Raw genomic sequence first — 18,468 nt, 5'->3', positions numbered from 1 at the left:
GCATCATGTTGAACGCCGACGGAGAGTATGTTCAGGTCATGGCATGTTGGTGCTTTGTCGGCTTCGGCTGCGTGAAACTTCTTTTGTTCTTCTTTTTGGGAGAGTGCTTCGCACTTGCATATTTAGGGTGGTTCATCTGGGATGATACATTTCGGACTTCGTTACGCGCCGCAGATGAGGCATCAATATTGGGTTAGAATCTTTGGCATTGCCTGCCGTACTTTGGTTTGGCCATATTAGTATAGCATGCATAGATGGGCGTTTATTTAGGCGTTGCAGAGGGTAGACTATATCGTCACCCCGGATGTTAGAATGGAATTTTTGGTTTGGTTTACTACGTTTGTTCTGTGGTGTTTACTCATTTGTCCAAAGGAAATGGCATACGGGAGCACTGTTTGGGTCGGAAGGGAGCGATCTCAGTATTATTACGAGTAGAAAGATGAAGAAGTAAAGGTGATGCAATGATAAGGGTGTCGTTGTAATATCATTATCGGGATGTTGGGTGCGGCATTGGTTGACCCTTAACGTGAACCTGGGTAGTGGAGACTGGATGAGGAGAAAGGGTCTCTTTGGATAAGGACTTACGAGGGCAGAAGATGGTATATCAGTAAGTGTTCAGCCACTTTGTTCTCGATTGAAAGCAGTTCTTGACATTTTAGTCAGTGCGCTGGAGCGGGTTTTCCCTACACAATTAATCGCTGTTTCCTGTAAAGACGAGATTGCAGTGTCTCTAAGTTCCAGGATAACATCAACTTTTTTGATCACGGACCGCTACGGTCGGAAGCATCGAGATGCCTCAGAACACCGCTTTCACATGCAAATGCACAGCATGGGCGACCCTGAGTCTCAACAGTACCAAATGTAACAACACTGGAAACGGAGAGCTGCTAACGCCCCGGAGCTCAAAGACGAGACAATAGGGTACACACCTGCATCATGACTTGCTCGCCATTACAGCACGAGAACACCCTGAAGTATGTAAGCAACTCAGTACAAGAGGGCCGGTGGACCTAGTACCTCAGTTCCCCAAGATTCTCCTCTTTTCGCCAGATACCAGACGATTTCTTTGTCAACGACTCTCAACACCTTCTCTTCTTCATTGGCGTGCGTTCAGCGACTTGATACCCATCTCCTCGTTCTAGCCATGCCTCTTCTACAGTCAGTACCAGATGCGAAGGATGTCGACGTACCGAGGCCATTGCGTATCGACAGGTCAAGGTCAAGACGTTCGCCTCCTTCGAGTCCGTTGCCGACGGCTCAGCAGCAGTCTCGTCGGTTTGCGACGTATATTCCGCTGGGAGTACCTCATTCTCCATCACCACAGCCTCGTCCAGTATCAGATGTCTCAGCTTCGCAGAGAGTAGCTCCCACTTCATCACCACGAGTTCAGCCAGTGCCAGATCGTTCGCCGCCGCCTTCTTCGATTCCTTCGCCGGTGGCTCAGCAGCAGCACCGCCGGGTAGAAGGCTCTGGTTCGCTGAGAATCTCCCACACCTCATCATCACGGGCTTCGTCTTCTTCGAGTCAGCAGCATCGTCTTGTCGAAGACCCGGCTTTGCTGAGAGCTCGTCAATATCCGTCACCACAAGCTCAGCGGGTGCCAGTTCGTCAAGATGGCGAAGCACAGAACCGGCTGCGATTCGCCACCTCAGCAGATGCAACACCGTCCCCATCGCCATCACTATCACTATCATCATCAACACAACAGCCTCGACGTTTGGAGCTCTCCACTCCGATACCATCTCGCACCACTTCAACACCATCATCAATTCTTCAGCTAGTAGACACGCCTCATCGAGATTCCGACAACAAGCCATCACTGTAAGTCCCCACTACTGCTTTCTCTTCTCTTCCAACTCGACCCTAACAACAATACTTTCCAGCAACACCCTAAACATCAGACGCAGACTCACAGGTCTTGTATCGAACGAAACAGCAACACCCTCCATACCCCTAGGAAACCAAGTCTCAATAACAGCAGGAGGAGACACACCCAAGCCCTCCACCTCAGCCTCAACTTCAACCTCAACCACCTCAACAGCCCAATCCGCCTACCCCGCCTACAACAAGGTATCTCCACCACCAACACCAACAATAACCCTCACCCTCCCCGCCCCCCTAACAACCACGCTCGCCAGCCCCCAAACCAGCACGCCCATCCCCCCTGACACCACCCCACCTGCACCCCCCGAACCCAAACCCCGGCACCGCACACCCCTCCAACTAACCCGCTCCCTAACCACCAAGCTCAAAAAACCGCTCGCAGCCCTCTCCCTCCTCACTGCCCGCCGCTCCCCACCCGGCGCCACAACCGTAAGCCGCGTAGCAGCCGCAACACAAAACTGGCTGTGCACCGCAACAGCCATGTCGCGAACTGGCGGCGGGTTTGGCATTGCGTTTGAGAGCAGTACGAGGAGTGCGTTGGGTGAGGTGTTGGAGGAGAATGGGTATGTGGGACGGAGGGCGGAGAGCCCGGTTGGGGATAGAGTAGGGGAGAATGGTGTGGAGGACGGGGAAGATGAGGAGACGGTGGTGCAGAGGGCGGTTTTGTTGGAGAGGTTTGCGTTGTTGAATTTGGAGGCGGGGACAAGGAGGAGGGCTGCGACGGTTAGTCGGGTGGAATGATAGGGTAGGGATGGTGGATGGCGGAGTTTGGGATTGTTGGGGGAGGTTTGGATGGTAGCTTTGGTTTGGGTTGGAGGTGTGGATTTGTTGATTGTCAGTCTACCTAGGTATACCCGACACCATCAATGGAGTGTTTTTTTTCTGATTTCTTCTACTCAACCCCATCCATATTCTTCATCATCTCTTGAGTCTGAGACTCAATCAAAAGGTACCCTCCTCAAGCCCCTCACACCACCTTTCCTCGCCTCACCCTCCGCGCCAACCGCAGCCGGTACACGAATACCGCAGCAGTCACCCCAACCAGCACTCGCGTGTACATGTCTCTTCCCCGTCTCATCATCAAACACCTTGACCTCGCCACCTTCTTCTTCCTCCTCCTCCTTCTCCACACCCGCCTCCTCTTCCGTGCTCATACCCTCAACCGGCGGCACCAAGCTGCCAAACAGGAAATGTTGCATAACAGGTAGCTTCTCCAGAATCTCTTTGCGGAACATTTTCCGCATCCCAGATTCGATCTTCGCCCATGACTTCGCGGAGGATATGTCGTCGAGCATGGGTGAATGCCAACGCAGACCCTCTACGTTCTTGACTGAGTTGACGAAGGATATTTGGTCGAGGTAGAGATATTGCTTGCTCTCCTCTTCCAATACCAACGCGTTGTGTATGCTCTTCGGTGTGATATAGGGGTGATGAAGCAGTTGCGCTGCGCCAAACAGGAAGGGCAGGAACTGGTAGTCGTCCAGCCCCCAGACACCATGCGAACCCGCTGGCTCGAGGTAGTATGACTCCTGGACGCGGCGCATGAGACGTAGGTATGCGGGGAGGACGACGAGGGCGAGCGCGGGGAAGGTAGTGTTGGGGAGTATGCCGATGCGATTGAGGCAGAGCAGCCAGAGGAAGAAGTTGAGTTCGTGGCCGGATCCGTAGTCTATTCTTCGCTTGTTTCCGAAGGAATTGTGGAGGTACGTCGCTATCTCATCGACCTGCGCCTTGTCGCTCAACCCGAGCTTCTCGTGCCATAGTGGTAACACTGTCTCCACTTGGTCGAGGAAGGTGCGGAAGACTGGGTTGCCGAAGCGCGAGCCTGTGTCTTCTGGTGGGCATCTGTCTAGCACTTTCTCCGCTTCTGACAGTATCTGCACGACGGTCTTGACTGTGGCTGTGACTTGTTCATCTTTGATGCTCAAGATGCTGCGGTCGCGTACCGAGTCGGCGATGCCGAACACGAATGCTTCGACCAGTGTGCATGTCTTGCTCTTGAGAAACAGTTGGTGATCCTCTGGGCTCAATATGCGCCTCGAGGGTCGCGTGTATGTATGTCTCTCTAGATTCGGCGGCGCGGGTAACGAGGGCGTCGGTGGGGGAGGGGCAGACGGCGGTTCTCGCGATGTGGGGGCGCGTTTGCGGGGGATGAGCTTGGGGAGTTTGGCGCTGAGGTCTGGCGGAGGCGACGGGATGGCTGGCGGTTGCGTCTGTGTCATCATGTTGTGTACTCTATGTGTTGGTTGTTTAGGTGTGAAATGTTAGGGTGCTCAGCGGCGGAGGCGCGTGGAAAGTGGAGGAACGGGCCGCGGCTCCGTGAGCGTCATTCGCGACTTTCATCGGAAATGCTCGTTGCACCAGACTAATCTATCCAAGCTTCCGTTGCATTCAGAGAACGGGGCAAGATGACATCGCCGTATCACTACACATGCCCGCCATTTTCCCTATTCAGATGAGATGCATATGCAGCCTTATGAACACCATGCATCTCACCTCTCCAATCCGTCTCTACAGTACACAAGACGTCACCCGTTACACGAACCGTCGCATAAACGTCGTTACATGCATCTTCGGAAGCAAGGGAACGCCTCCGTCGTACCAACCTTCTCGGCAGGGTACGATATGATGTCAGCAAGTTGCAACCGACTCCATTGTGTACAGTATACTATGCATGTCTCGGCTTGATTGAGCATTATACAGGTTGCAGTGAGCATGCTCTCATCATCTTCGGGAGCACTTCTGGTTTTCAAGCAACAGACGATGTCATGTGGGGCTTACATATCCGAGTTCATATGAGCTTGAACTCCCTGCTAGGACTTCTCGGTGCGTTCGATTGCGCCGTTTCTTTCTTACTTTGAAACGGATTGCTATTAATTCATGTCAGTTGTTCCATGCCATCATCTGTTCCTGATGATGCTACCTGTGTCTTTCTGTTTTCTTCGAGAAGTCCGCACGGCTTTTTTGTCTACATGGTGGATCTCTTTCTTATGCGAAAGAGGTTCAGCTGGTGAGAAAAGAAGAGAGAAGTAATGAACAAGGAAACGCAACATTTGAGCAGGGCTTCATATACTCTTATCGTTTTGCTATATCCAAATATATACCTTATATACATCGAATCGTCCCTATCCAAACTCATCCCATCATCCAATCCGCGGGTATCAAACGTGTTCTGAAGGTCCCTCAACCCCTCCATATCACCCTCAACAACCTACACAGGAGCATATCAATGAAGCCCTTACATGACCGTACAGCACCCAAGCTTCTTGAGCAACCTGGACAAGCCCTTCTTGGCCATCTGCTCAATTTCATCGTTCTGACCCTGCTGTTGTCCATGATGCTGTTGTCCATGCTGTTGGCCACCGTGTTGCTGACCACCATGCTGCTGGTGACCTCCATGTTGTTGACCACCGTGCTGACCACCATGCTGTCCAGGGTACCCTCCATAGCTCGGAGCCTGAGGAGGCGGCGGCATCTCATGCACATCACCACCCTGCAGATTGACAAAGATCCTGCCCTCGTTCTCCTCAGTGCGATACTGCAATCCCAATTCGCGGCACACCTGCTCGACCCTCGGCTTGATCTTCTGGACGTGGTTCCTGCTGTGATTGCCCTTGCCCACAATAACATGTAGATGGCCTTCTCCCCTTTGCCTCGCAACCCTAATCCTCTCTTCCAGCACATCTTCGGCCTCTTCTACGAACAAGCCGTGGAGGTCAATAGTATCGCCCGCGACTCTGCCCTCGGCGTTGTTTTCCCGGAAGATGTAGTCGCGCGCTTGACGGTTGTATTGGTCCATCTTCGCGGCGTGGGCTTTGCCTTCTTCGGAAAGCTCGTGTGCGCGCGCTCCATCGCCGGATTCGTACGCTTGGTGGGCTTTGTCGAAGCAGGATGATCGTTTTGCGGCTTCTTGGCGCGCAAGGTCGCGGAGACGGTCGTACTCGGCTTCGGTATCAGAGGACGCGTGGTTTAGTGCTGGAGATGTTTGTCAGGCAATGCGCATTGTAGATTACGAGCAGTAGAGTAGATGCTCGTCATAACGTGCCAGGCTTCGAGTACGTACAGCGCGCGCCCAATGAGTGCATTTCCATGGCGGCCATCTTTTCGCGACACCAATTATAAAAATATCAATCGCGTGAGAAGGGATGATGGTGCTGTGTTGTGTTGTTGTCGAGCGACAGCACACATTAAGATGAAGCTCGGAGCCGCTAAGCGGGTACATGCAGATGCGCAGGGTCCAGATTTGACGTGGCTCAGCCGTGAAGATCGGACAGCCCCATCGTGGAGTATCCAAGATTGAACCATTGACACGGTAACAATGCGCTGTACTGCATGTAGAGCGGTGTGAATATGGACTGAATTGGATGGGTATATTATCGTACGATGCTGTTCGTGATGCTGGCAGTCGAGTAGAGCTTGCGCTGTGATTCCGCCAACATATTCTAACCCCTGCAATTCGTATACGACTGTTCAAGGCTGATGGCTGCGACATGGATTGGCAAGATCGAGTGTTGCCTTAGAACCGAATCTTCGGCCCAACGAAGACGATCAGGAAGGCGATCACCCATAGCCCAGCGATCATGCCATACAGCTTGATTCTGTCCCACCAACCCTTGCCTTCAGTCATCCTCCGCAGGGCACCCATTCTCCTGCTGGCAGCATCCATGTTCAACGTGTTCTTGTCTAGCCCTGCAAGTGCGCGATCCACTACGCCTTTGTCCCCTTCGAGCGTGTTTCCAAAGTGTATTGATTGCTCTTTCAGTTGCCTCGCCATATCGAGCAAGTCCGTCGTGAGCTCTTCTTGTTCGTTGCGTTCGTGGGAGAGGAGCGCTTCTGTTTTTGCGAGCGAAGGGTCGGCTGTATTTGAGGTAGATTTGGACGGAAACAAAGAATTGCCGGATGCTGACTGTGTCCCTGCTGCGTTCGCGTCCGGCTTGCCTCTTCTGCGCAGTTCGGATGCGATGCCTTGTGCTGCATTCTGGAATGCCTCGTTGCCTTCTGTAGATGTCGACACATCGCGCCCGGCTTCCGTCTTTACTCTCGGTGCATACGAGGGAAACTGATCCGCGTCTTCTTCATCGGAGTCTACCGATCCCTCTGACTCCGTGTCGTCTAGCTGATTAAGCTCGTATATCCGTTGGTTGAGTTGCTTTAGGAGTTCGCGTTTCTGTTGTAGGTCGTTTTGTAGTTCGGCTTTCTTCGATTTGGAGGGTATCGTAGAGGCAGAGTGTTCGAGGCTGAGGAGTAGGGTGCGTGCATGTTCAATGTTCTACGATACCATCAGTATATGCGACAGAATGTATAATTGTGTGAAGCTTACCGCGCTCACACGTGCGCGCTCGTAGGTGGACTTTCGCAACTGCGGTGATGGGTCGACCAAGACTAAACGGTCTAATCTGGACAGCAAGCGATTGAGATTGATGCTCGTAGTGTCGCCGAAGCCTGGCGAGCGAGTTCTTGTAGCCATCGTATCGTTTGCGGTGGTGCGCTCGGGGGTGGATGTGATTCGAAGCAGGCAAGAGTAATGAAAAGGTGACGTGGGCGGGGTAGGAACTGGTACACGCTTTTTCTTAGGTCAAGACGTGTGATTTCTGTTTGTATTTCTACGAGGTCCTTGTTTCCTCACGATAGTGCAGACTTGGGCTGCGCGTAGTTGGTGGAAGGTAGCGTTCATGTGAATTTACGTGTTCTCTCCGACGTCACTGTCGCGAACACCAATCGTTGCATGGTGGGTCACCCCACACGAGCCTAAGCTTTTACTAAGCCAGACATCACAACATCTGGTGCAAGTCTCATGAGAACAATTTGTTCATAGTATAATACATCCTCTTGGTATAGTACAAGTCATGTGGCCGTCTGAAAACTGACCAATCCCATCGCTATGCTGTTTTTGCGCAAATGCGGCAATGCATGCTTCAATCAAACTCCAATCGTCGCTATAACATGCTGAATGGAAAACCCAAAAGAAACAACAAAGTTGCTAATCAAACTACTTCTGAGAAGGAGTGATGGGACCACGGGTAAAGCTACATGTTGTTAGCAAATTGTCGAGGCTGAGAACAAGGAATATGACGTACTTGTTCCAGAGAGTTCCAAGGAAGCCTGGCTTTCCGTAGGCATCATGGAATGACTGCCTGCGAGCCATGCTCTCTTCGTCCTGACGACGCTTGAGGGCCTCTAGGTTTCCAAATCGCTGAGCTGCGGAAGACTGAGAGATGTTAGCAACTGTTGATATCAGGAAACATGGGCATGGGCGCAAGGTGCATAGACATACCCTACGACGGCCATCATAGTATGAAGAGCCAACTGAAGACTCTGAGGAACGACGGTCGGCCTCCTGCTTGGGTGCTTCAGGCATGGCTGGGGTGGTGTTGTCGCCAAAGACCTTGTGGTTCTGGGAAGAGTACTTCTGCTGGAATGGGGAAGGCATTTTGGGATGTAGTTGGACTGGTGGATGTGTTTGAGAAGGTGGAAGTTGGTTGATTTAGTTGATTGAAGCTGAGTGTTTGTTTGAGTTGTGGTATCGTCTTCTCAAAGGAAAGCAGCACCTTCATATATCCGTTGTTCAGCTGAATGTCTTCAAAGGTACGATCGCTCGTGGCCTGACCATTACGCAGACGATATGTGATCGTACCAATCAGACGATGCTGAACTTCCCCCGGATTCCAAACGTGCAGCTTGGACCCTGATTTCTGTAACAATGACATGGAAAGGGCAGTTGCTGGACGCCAACCTGCTTACGAGCTCACTGATCAGAGCAAAGGGTCCTTATCCAGCGAATCAGGTCTTGATGATTCATACGCGTCATATACGGCTCGGGGCTTCCTGGCATGAACCCCCGCTATCAGCTCCTCCACATTGAGTCCACAACGTGACTTCGATCCAGACTGACAGTCGTGGTCTCGAAGATAGTCTGGCAGATTCCAGAACCGGTTGGATTGTCGGCGGACCCTTGGGGATCTAAGTCACGTGCTTCTACCATTCATAGTATACCGATCGCGCTAGCCTTTGGAAGTAGATCGGTCTCGTTTCGATCGCTGCTTGATCCTGGGGTAAACTGGGAACATGACGGCGTGGTCGACGGTGTGTTTGAGAAGAAGTCCTAAAGCAGATACGCGCGTTGGCCTGCTTCACATCGAGCTCGACCAGCTCGACCAGACGGCTGACTCCGTTCAGCTGCAGAGCGCTGAAGCTGCCAAACCCTTATCGCCAGGTGGTACCCTGACTCTTGTGCATACTCCGGAGTACCGTATCGACCAGGTCATCGTTGTTTCTTTTTCTGCGAACGCTGTTGATGTCATCAGAGGACGTTTCTCGAACTGCTCACCTTGCTTTGTGTTGCGTTCCACCAGACCCTGCAAATCGTCCAGTTCACGGCCAAGGGGCGGACGGGATCGAATCTCGCCCGGGCAGAATCACGTGCATGACGTCAATGGCTTGCTTGATGGCTGACTAAACACCGCGCGTTACCCGATTCGATAAGCGAGGCTGGAAGAAAATGTCTTCCGCTCTTGCACTGCAGAACTTCTCCTCACCTTCCAAGGTCACTCCAGAAGTCGCCTCTTCGATGCACGCATCCGCCAATCTTTTCGCGACATCGACGGCGACCGGCGCATCCTGAGTCAAAGAAACCGAGGTAGAAGCGACACGCGTCCTGTGCCGTGTCTTTAGAGTTTGAGGCTCCCCGCCGTTGGGTATCAAACTGGTTCTTACAGGTGAAGATTGGCAGGTACTGATGCAGATCTCTCGGACACAGAAGAGCCGGGCCGATGAGAGAAAATCTCCCTCGTATCCAAGCTGTCCGAGTTTTGTCGCACAACACTCTCCTTTTCAATGCAGCCGCACACACATACACTCACACATGGCGCAAACTCAGTGCGTGTCATCGACTGCACTGCCTTGCCTCGACGTCCGCCTTGCCGTCGCCGGCCGAGGACCCTGACAACTGACAGGTCCACGAGGACGCCACCATGTACCTAGGTACCAAAGGTATGTTACATTCGTCCTTCGCCTCCCCCTTTCCTGATGATACCACAATTTTCAAAGCATAGTTCATCTTAGTCTTCGGACAGTGAGGAACGAAATCAGCAATGTCTTTCGCTCCTATCTGACACAAAAAATCCACAATTATTCACGTCTACGTTCTGGTCGAACACTTTCTGACAATGAATAGACTTTGCAGTATTCCCGCATCGCAAAGAGCATGCGCCACCAAGTAGGCCACAATCTGAGGCGCCTGCCAGACACCCGTCACCGGGTAAGCGATGTGTCGCCTGGTAACGTCTCAAGGCTAAATGCTGTGCGTGGTTTCCTCAAAGCAGCCGCCGACGATGCCTGTGCCACAGCGCACGCCTGATAAGGTAATCCCAGTGGGATTGTATCACTGTGATGTATGCGGGTGTCGCCATTTTTGTCGTGAAGCGCTGTCAGATCCGATTCAGAAGTCCGATTCAGAAGTCCGATTCAGAAGCAGTTCCTATCGCCGCAGGCGTGCGCGCGCATCTCCTTCTCCTATGAATAAATAAGATTTCAAGGGGACAGTCAGTGCGGAACGTTGCGGGTGAGCCGGCTGAAGGGAGGGAGGGACACCGTTGTCCCATACACCACATTTTATCAATCAAACGTTATTGCTATTGCGCGTTCGCCGGGAGGCGCGCAACGCTCAGCCTCTCCATTTGCGTTGTTGCCATGATTTGAGAGGATTATCCCCGGGGTAAAGTTTATTCATGTTGATCGCGGGACTACACGAGAACCACAACGATCTTGTGTACCTCCGGTGCAACAGGCCCTGATTTTGCAGGTCTGGCGGCGTTGTCGAGCCGCCATCCGGCCTCGCGGTTGGTGGTTGGCAGCGGCGATCGCTTCCCACTATGCAAGCCCGGCAATCCCCCGGCAACAATTCAGTTTAGATTCCCACAATTCGTACCCATGAGCGACATCGATATTTCGCCGACTCGGAAGCCTGTCCTTCCAATGTAAGTCGCGAGACGTGCAGGATAACTGGAGAACCGAGCGCCGTCTCTGTGACGTTAGCGTTTGACACAAATTGATAAGAAAGCCGCCTTCCCAGCCCGGCCGCCAAAGGATTTTGGCCCATTGGTTTTTGTACCGCCGAAGCACCGCAACAGGATTTTACTCGTGGGATATGCTTGTGGGGCTGTCTCCTATGCGTTGGCACTCGAACTAAGCCACCAACCGGTCAACACGCACCCCCTCCCACACATTATTGTCCCGTTCGTTTCCTCCCTCTCTTCTCAACTCAACACCACACACCTACCTACACACGACATCAGCAATCGCCTCAGCAAACCAGCACATTCGAGCGATTTTTCTGGCATAATTTGCTAGCTACGACCATCAAAGACGACACTCTCAAACAAGAGCCCTTGCTCAGGATGACAATTCGGAGCCCAGACGGAGCCCTATCCAGGTACTTACTGCCCAACGGTTTCCCCCCAACTCATGTTCTGCTTTACGCGTTTCTTACCTTTGACTACGACATCCTGTGTTGCTAGACTCATGTATTTCTTTCCTACTGTTTGTTTTTGTTTGCCGCCATTACAGCCCTCATGGATGCCCAAAGGATGCCACAGGATACCTTCCCACGGATGTGCCGCCCTGGTACAGGATCTCCACTTGGCCACTTTTCTTCAGTAACCCAATGCCGGATACTTCCCTGGATAGCCTTGGATTCGAGAGACGTAGCGCACTGCCCTTGCAGTGTTTGTAGACACGACAACCACGAGGCCTCGCTGCCCCGACTTCAAAGCTATCATGCAGAGCTCCTGAATCGGCGGTCAACAGTCACGAGTGGATCCTCGCGCTAGTCACATGCGCTACGACGCACTATCTGGAAGATGACCAACAACAACGGTATGCAACCCTGCACCGCCCCCAGGACAACGTAGGCAACTCTCAGCAACGTCGTTCATTTATGTTATGTTCGACTGCGCTTAGCGACACACGACTGGTAGTATCAATGTACGCAATCCCCACCTATGGAGCCCATAAGGATGAAGCCATCATGGACCTGCCTACAGCACCCCAAGCCACATGGACTTCTCATGGACCCTGCCACGGTTTCCCACTGGACGCTAATGAGGACCGCCATGGTCATGGACTGATTTGGAGACATTTGGATGTTACGAAGTACGTACTGTAGGCTGAAGCTTCAGCCTATCCATATCGACCTATTGATCCGAAACTAACTTGACGTTGTTGAAGGAGCACAAGATGTTCTGGATGACTTGCTCCGCTTTCATCTTGACTGGCCCAATTGGATTTTACTGGACTTCACTGGATCATATACTGGATCACCAACTTCTCGCCAAAGGACTAGTGGATGTTTCAGCTCACCCACACTGCCGTCCTCACCTCTCCAGGAACCAGGTCTCTATTCCACAATCAACCCCAATATCACTGGCTTCCTAAGGTGCGTGCTAACCACTGACGCCCCTGCGCTGCTTTGACTGACTCTCCTACAGGCATCCTCGGACATACTAACATGGCGTTTTCCTTTGTACATCTTCACGAACATGTTAGGTTTGCGCGTTTGGATACTAACTTTGGTGTCCAGCGACTCTTTCTTCGACTCACCACCGGAGAGTGCTTTCTACATCTCAAACATCACTGAGTGGAGGAAGGAAATCCCAGCCCCGGTCGTTTCCGCACCGGACTTTCCTTTCTCTTCAGACTTCCAGGACATGCACACAGCAGAATTCTTTGAAATCAAGGATACTGCTTCGGAGTGCAGCATGGACAGCGCATACCAGAGCCAGAGCGGCGCCAGCCGGCGCGGAGCCCAGAAGCCGGAGCTACACCACCAGGACAGCCGGATCAGCAGCCAGTTTGTTGGCAGCGACATCTACTCGCCGACAATGAGCTCGGAGAACTACAGCACATTCCCGGAGACCCTGGACATGAGCCACATGCAACCAGCCACATCCGGATCATGGAATGCCACAGAGGGACCCCTCACATATGCTAATTACTCTACAGCTCAGGACTACACACACTACTCGCCAGCGAACATGCCTCGCTTCGCACCTTCCACCATCGCCGACTCACCACAGTGGGCTACATCCGAGACCACCTTCCAGAACAACCCCTTCACCTTCACATCATGGCCAACAAACGACACCATGTTCAACTCGCCTCAACGATGGCACAGCGCATCCTACGATGCCTCAGAGCGTCCCGCCACCCTACGCAACTCATCGTCATACTCTCTCCAGGAGGAGTCACGGCGAGCTTCAGCACAAGACGCTGGCTTCGGCGCTTTCGTCGGCACACCGACCAGCACCGCCAGCGTTCACTTCCCTCAGACTGTCAACGTTCTTGAGGACACCAAGCCTGCGTCTGTCGCCCACTCAGTGGAAGACAACGAGGACAGCCTCTCCCAGTCTGAGGCAGCTGAGACCAAGCTCGAAGAAGAGCGCACCAAGGTCGCCCGCAGCCACCCTCTCTACCAACAGACTCCCGACAAGGATGGCAAGTACCACTGCCCTGAGGAGGGCAAGGCCGGATGCACCCACAAGCCTACCGCTTTGAAGTGCAATTACGAGTATGTATCTTCCTCACCCTTTCCAACACGCACTGACATGTTCAACAGTAAGTACGTTGACTCTCACCTCAAGCCTTTCCGCTGCAACAAGAAGACCTGCGTCGGTGTGCAGTTCTCTTCTACTGCATGCCTCCTCCGTCACGAACGTGAGGCGCACGGTATGCACGGTCACGGCGCGAGGCCGCACCTGTGCCACTTCCGCGACTGCGAGCGCGCTGTGCCAGGTCACGGCTTCCCTCGTCGCTACAACCTCTTCGACCACATGAAGAGAGTGCACCAATACGATGGCCCTACCACTGAGCCATCGCCACCTGTCCAAGGACAGGCTCCTCGCAAGTCGGCGTCTCGCAAGCGCAAGGCGTCGGCCGAGGAGACTGGTGAGAAGCGCGTCAAGGTTGTCAAGCTCACTGCCGAGCAACAACGCCAGCAGCGACGAGAGGCTCTCACCAAGGAGTTCTTGAGCAAGAAGCAGCACATCATTGATGTTCTGACCAATCTCAGTGCCCCCAACGAGCTCGGCGACGACATCCAGTTGACGAAGGAGGTCGTCGGCCTTCACGACATCTGCACTCAGTACCGAGATGTCTTCGGCGGCTGAATGAAGCACACGTCTGGTAGACTCCGTCTGCAGAGACAACCGCCAGCAGGTTTGTCATCACAAAGCCGGACCCCTACCCTTGTTTTTTCAATGCATACATATCGCGTTTGATTTTCTGCGTTCTCCGAAAGCCGGATGGATTCCCGCATGCCTCGCGGATGAAGGACCATGACTTCCCACAAGTCTCGGATGGATGCCACTTGCCCTGGATGGCCACAAACTCCGGAGAAAACCCAGGATACAGAGCCAAGGACATGTCCCAGCCGTGGACTCGGATGCCAAAGGACAGCTAGTCAGCTCTTAGAGCGACAGCGACCCCGCCGAGGGGGAGAAGGACTGAGGTCTACTCATTGCACTATGCATGGCATGAGTTGGTTGATGTATCAGATTGATCTAATGTTAACGGAGGAGTGTAATTAGTACAGTTGTATTTCTTTGGCTAGTTGTCAGTTCTCGGAAGGATGACCATGGAGAAGAGGTCGGTCTTGTATAGCCATCATTACCCGCCGCGCGGACGTTGGTGGCTGGAGGAGAGATTGTTCTTGCTTTTGTACGTAGTTTTGCTATTTATACTGTTGTTGTTTTATCAAAATCACTCTTCATGTGCATGTGTGATCATTCGTGCCGTTGATGGCAGTAGAAGATGCCTGAGCTGCTGCCTCGTGGGCGCCCCCACCAATTCCGGCATACTTCGGCAGCCCCTCATGCTTCCAAATACCTTTTGTTTATCTAGAGAATCCGATCGCGTGAAGTCCCAAATGTAGCAAGCAATCACCGAAGTCGTCAACGGCGCCCCACCGCCAGCTGCATTTTCGTCCGTAATACGCAGTGGGTGGGACGAGCCGAGGTTGTGTCTGACCTGTCAGGCCCGATGGCCAGAGCCAAAGATCGGGTCTCCATCAGGGTCTTGTTGCGTAAGCCCAAACCGCCAGTCAAACAGTCGTGCCTGGCTAGACCGAATCTTCGAGTAAGCAAAACACGGTCAACGGAGTTCCGCGTTTGCGTAGGATTATTAGGATCACGATTACGATCACATGCCATGATTCGATTGGGAGGGGCGACAAGCCGCACAGCCCCGCGTATCGCGACGAACTTCAGACCTGTTTTGCGACACGACTTAAAGCTCCGAAGCCTTACCACCACTTTTGCACCTTGCGCTTATACGACTTCTACACGCTCCTATATATCTGCTTTCGAGAATAAGACTGTCTACGTAAAGAAAGCAGTACCAGGAAAGAAAGCATCCTACACAACCATGGCCTCCGCAACGAGCTTCTTCGACTTCAAGCCCAAGGACAGTACGTCACACCTCTCTTCCCTCTCCCTCCCACCTATCTCCTTCTCATATTCCCGAGCAGCAACTAACAACCCCCGCAGAAAAGGGCACCCCCTACGACCTCTCCAAGCTCAACGGCAAAGTCGTCCTCGTCGTCAACACAGCCTCGAAATGCGGCTTCACCCCCCAATTCGAGGGCCTCGAGAAGCTCTACAAGGACGTCAAGGCCAAACACCCCAATGACTTTGAAATCATCGGTTTCCCGTGCAATCAGTTTGGAGGCCAGGACCCAGGTTCCAACGATGAGATTCAGGAGTTTTGCCAGCTGAACTATGGTGTTAGCTTCCCCGTGCTGGGCAAGATTGATGTAAGCAAGGAACGAACAAACTACGGCTTATGCGATACAACGAACACACGCTAATTACTTTCTTTTTGTTGCGCATAGGTCAACGGTTCCTCCGCAGACCCCGCCTTCGAATGGCTCAAGAACGAGAAGCCTGGTCTTATGGGCCTTAAGCGTGTCAAGTGGAACTTTGAGAAGTTCCTCGTTGGCAAGGATGGAAAGGTCAAGGGCAGGTGGGCGAGCACTAAGAAGCCTGAGGATCTCAAGGCGGATATCGAGAAGGAGTTGGCTGGTAAATGAGCGGTGGATGATGACGTGATGAGGGCGTGGCACATACAAGGAGGGGGAGGCTTGAGGCCTGGGAGGAGGGATATATGATGGAGTATTGATACCACTTGCATTGAATGGAATTGATCGCACTATGAACGGAGCGGCTATACGTGATTTGGGCCGGGCGGATACCATGGTGATGGGTGCTGACTCCTGCTCAATAGCCAGGGCTGTAGTATACACCGAGTGTACTTCTTGCGCCCTCGTCGCATCGTCGGAAAGGGCATATTGAGCGCCGGTAAAGTACAAAAAGCGCACATTACAAGGGCATGGTAAGCCCCAGAGATCCCGTTACACAAATCGCCCTCCAGTCCTCCAAAGTACACGTCAACAAGCGCATGGGATTCACATCTCTGCTCTCTAGACGTCGCTAGCGGATCTCGGATGCAGGTATAAAACCTTGCCGCTGGGCTTCTGTACTCCTTCTATCATACCCTTCTACAAAAAGTAACTTTTACCAAAACGAGCCGCAGAAGTGTCCGATGTGCGTTCCTTCCTCTGGCGTTTCTTGATCGCTGCACCAAAATTTGCGGCTCAAGACGACATGTCTGCGTCTCTGGCAAAAAGGCCGATACCAGAAAAACCGAGGACGACAGGGTTATGTATTACCTTAATCCCGTCTACATATATACCTTCGAAGATTCCCAAAATCGCGATTATGCAATCTGATGAGTCGAGTGCCAGCGGACAGACCTCGCGGCCACACTCTTTCATGAGTGTTTCCTCGGCCCTGCACTTAGCAAGTGCATGCTTTCTACTGAGTTCAGAGATCGCGTTCTGGGCTATGATGCTATTACGAAACAGAACGAGCTGGCAGTCATGAGAGAAAGACGTTCTGTATTTCGTTACCCCACTCAACCAAAAGAGAGAGTCAATTGGAAAATGTCTGGTCTGAGCACTTGACTCCACATCATCGACCATAAAGGGTGTGCGACTTCCCGCACAGTCTCTCCTCACCCCTTCCACAACACTTCTGTTACTCTCTTACAACAAAACTGAACTTGAAGAGTTCGATGGACTTGTCGGTCCGTCGGTCTCTCCAACTCTCTTCTGTACTTTCGCATGCAACGAGAAAGAAGCCCCGTCCGTTCCTTCCGAGATGCCAACGTCAAAATCGCCGAAACTTCCAAAACATCACGACGGAAGAATATGTGGTGGAAGTTCCCTGAACTGAAAGTCAAGAATGATGTAGCAATCAAATAGATGCACTGGCAACCAAAACGCCCTCTTCCAATCTCATGCGTCCACCAAGGACCACCACGACTGCGCGAATTTCTTCTGCCCAAATCAATATCCGCCTCTATATTTTACGTTCACCTTCAAAATCTTCTCTGTTTTACACAATGAATCCATTTGAGAGGAATACCAAAAAAGGGCGCTCACACACCTGATGTGTGGCGGGCTGGCCTTCTGCCACGCTTACTGGGCCGGGTGCGCGGTGGTAACTGTGTAGACACACGCGATCCACACTTTTCAAAAGGTTACCCGATTAGGAAGGTACCCGCCCTCCAAAATCAAGAGAGAGGTGGTAGATGAAAGCTGTTCTGGAGTACATGAAATGTACTATACCAAAGACTAATAGGTTGAACACCGCAACAATAGGTCATATGTGGTCTTTTCCGCTGCATGGCAGTATAAAAGCACCTCAACCTGCCGTTTCTCTCTCTTTATCCTACAACTACCACCACTTCTCCCCAAAAAGAACGAGTACAATGCCCGATGTGGCAACTGCGTCCTTCCCAGCGCTTCATCTCTACAAAAGACAACCCCCACACAAGCCATATCTGCCCCGGCGTCCGAGATCGACCGAAACATTAGCAAGAACCCAGCCATGTGTCTCTGTGACTACAAAAATACAGATTCGCCGCTATGATGTCTTCCTCGCCTCCAAGAGCGTATAGATACTGCTTTCTTCTTCCTGTTCTCTTGCTTATCAACTAAAACCTACCTTGGGTTCCTCGATTCTAAAAGTCCACATGGAATGTTCCATGGTGCGAGTGCCTTTTGGGGGCGCCTTACGAAATAGAAATGTGGACGACGAGCTCCGTATGAAGATTGCTGGGCGAGTGAGTCCTCAGTTCACATTGAGACGCCGGAATCGAGCCAGAGAACTGCTAAATTGATACTCCAGACTAACTCATGTGTCCTTTTCGGTTTGCAGGCTACATCAAAATCAGCATTTTTCCGGCGTATGATTCGTGTGCGGTGACTTCCTCAAAAAGCGCGCTCCCCTTCCAAACACAATCAAGAGATGTTCATGCCTACTATCTTCTTCGTTCTGGTCAGCACGCAAAACTCCCACTAAAACCTACAAGAAGAAGTGCACTCATGGCTTGTCCGGGTCATCTTCTCCACATAACGATCTTCTATCCTTCCAAATTTTGTCCAAACATCAACCAACTTGATCTGATGCGATCGGCTTCGAGCGGATCATGGTACTATATAAGCTTCCACTCCCAGGATCCTCTCTCGTT

At 52.2% G+C, this 18,468-nt stretch overlaps 7 protein-coding genes across 7 annotated transcripts; 2 read left to right on the top strand and 5 right to left on the bottom strand.

The window, feature by feature from the left end:
- Positions 1 to 1,096: 1,096 nt before the first annotated feature.
- Positions 1,097 to 1,679, bottom strand: J4E93_003205 (uncharacterized protein; the record flags this gene model as incomplete). Its single annotated transcript, XM_049341145.1, has 2 exons — positions 1,097 to 1,138; positions 1,191 to 1,679. 2 exons carry the CDS (start codon positions 1,677 to 1,679, stop codon positions 1,097 to 1,099), a joined length of 531 nt encoding a protein of 176 aa, XP_049202027.1.
- Positions 1,680 to 2,822: 1,143 nt separating this feature from the next.
- J4E93_003204 (uncharacterized protein) lies at positions 2,823 to 4,109 on the bottom strand (the record flags this gene model as incomplete). The annotated part of the gene is made up of 1 exon (XM_049341144.1): positions 2,823 to 4,109. One exon carries the CDS (start codon positions 4,107 to 4,109, stop codon positions 2,823 to 2,825), a length of 1,287 nt encoding a protein of 428 aa, XP_049202026.1.
- A 1,013-nt stretch (positions 4,110 to 5,122) lies between these two features.
- J4E93_003203 (uncharacterized protein) lies at positions 5,123 to 5,984 on the bottom strand (the record flags this gene model as incomplete). The annotated part of the gene is made up of 2 exons (XM_049341143.1): positions 5,123 to 5,859; positions 5,948 to 5,984. The coding sequence occupies 2 exons, from the start codon at positions 5,982 to 5,984 to the stop codon at positions 5,123 to 5,125; spliced, it is 774 nt and encodes a 257-aa protein (XP_049202025.1).
- Positions 5,985 to 6,400: 416 nt separating this feature from the next.
- Positions 6,401 to 7,351, bottom strand: J4E93_003202 (uncharacterized protein; the record flags this gene model as incomplete). The annotated part of the gene is made up of 2 exons (XM_049341142.1): positions 6,401 to 7,153; positions 7,205 to 7,351. 2 exons carry the CDS (start codon positions 7,349 to 7,351, stop codon positions 6,401 to 6,403), a joined length of 900 nt encoding a protein of 299 aa, XP_049202024.1.
- Positions 7,352 to 7,873: 522 nt separating this feature from the next.
- J4E93_003201 (uncharacterized protein) lies at positions 7,874 to 8,314 on the bottom strand (the record flags this gene model as incomplete). Its single annotated transcript, XM_049341141.1, has 3 exons — positions 7,874 to 7,910; positions 7,962 to 8,092; positions 8,159 to 8,314. 3 exons carry the CDS (start codon positions 8,312 to 8,314, stop codon positions 7,874 to 7,876), a joined length of 324 nt encoding a protein of 107 aa, XP_049202023.1.
- A 4,074-nt stretch (positions 8,315 to 12,388) lies between these two features.
- J4E93_003200 (uncharacterized protein) lies at positions 12,389 to 14,045 on the top strand (the record flags this gene model as incomplete). The annotated part of the gene is made up of 3 exons (XM_049341140.1): positions 12,389 to 12,393; positions 12,461 to 13,447; positions 13,496 to 14,045. 3 exons carry the CDS (start codon positions 12,389 to 12,391, stop codon positions 14,043 to 14,045), a joined length of 1,542 nt encoding a protein of 513 aa, XP_049202022.1.
- A 1,255-nt stretch (positions 14,046 to 15,300) lies between these two features.
- Positions 15,301 to 15,964, top strand: GPX1 (glutathione peroxidase gpx1; the record flags this gene model as incomplete). The annotated part of the gene is made up of 3 exons (XM_049341139.1): positions 15,301 to 15,343; positions 15,423 to 15,688; positions 15,767 to 15,964. The coding sequence occupies 3 exons, from the start codon at positions 15,301 to 15,303 to the stop codon at positions 15,962 to 15,964; spliced, it is 507 nt and encodes a 168-aa protein (XP_049202021.1).
- Between the last annotated feature and the right edge of the window lie 2,504 nt (positions 15,965 to 18,468).

Source organism: Alternaria ventricosa, assembly GCF_023758065.1.
Source record: "Alternaria ventricosa strain BMP 2768 chromosome Unknown scaffold_4, whole genome shotgun sequence".
NCBI lineage: Eukaryota > Fungi > Ascomycota > Dothideomycetes > Pleosporales > Pleosporaceae > Alternaria > Alternaria ventricosa.
The sequence above is the reverse complement of the archived record's forward strand: the minus strand, read 5'-3'. Positions and strand labels throughout refer to the sequence as shown.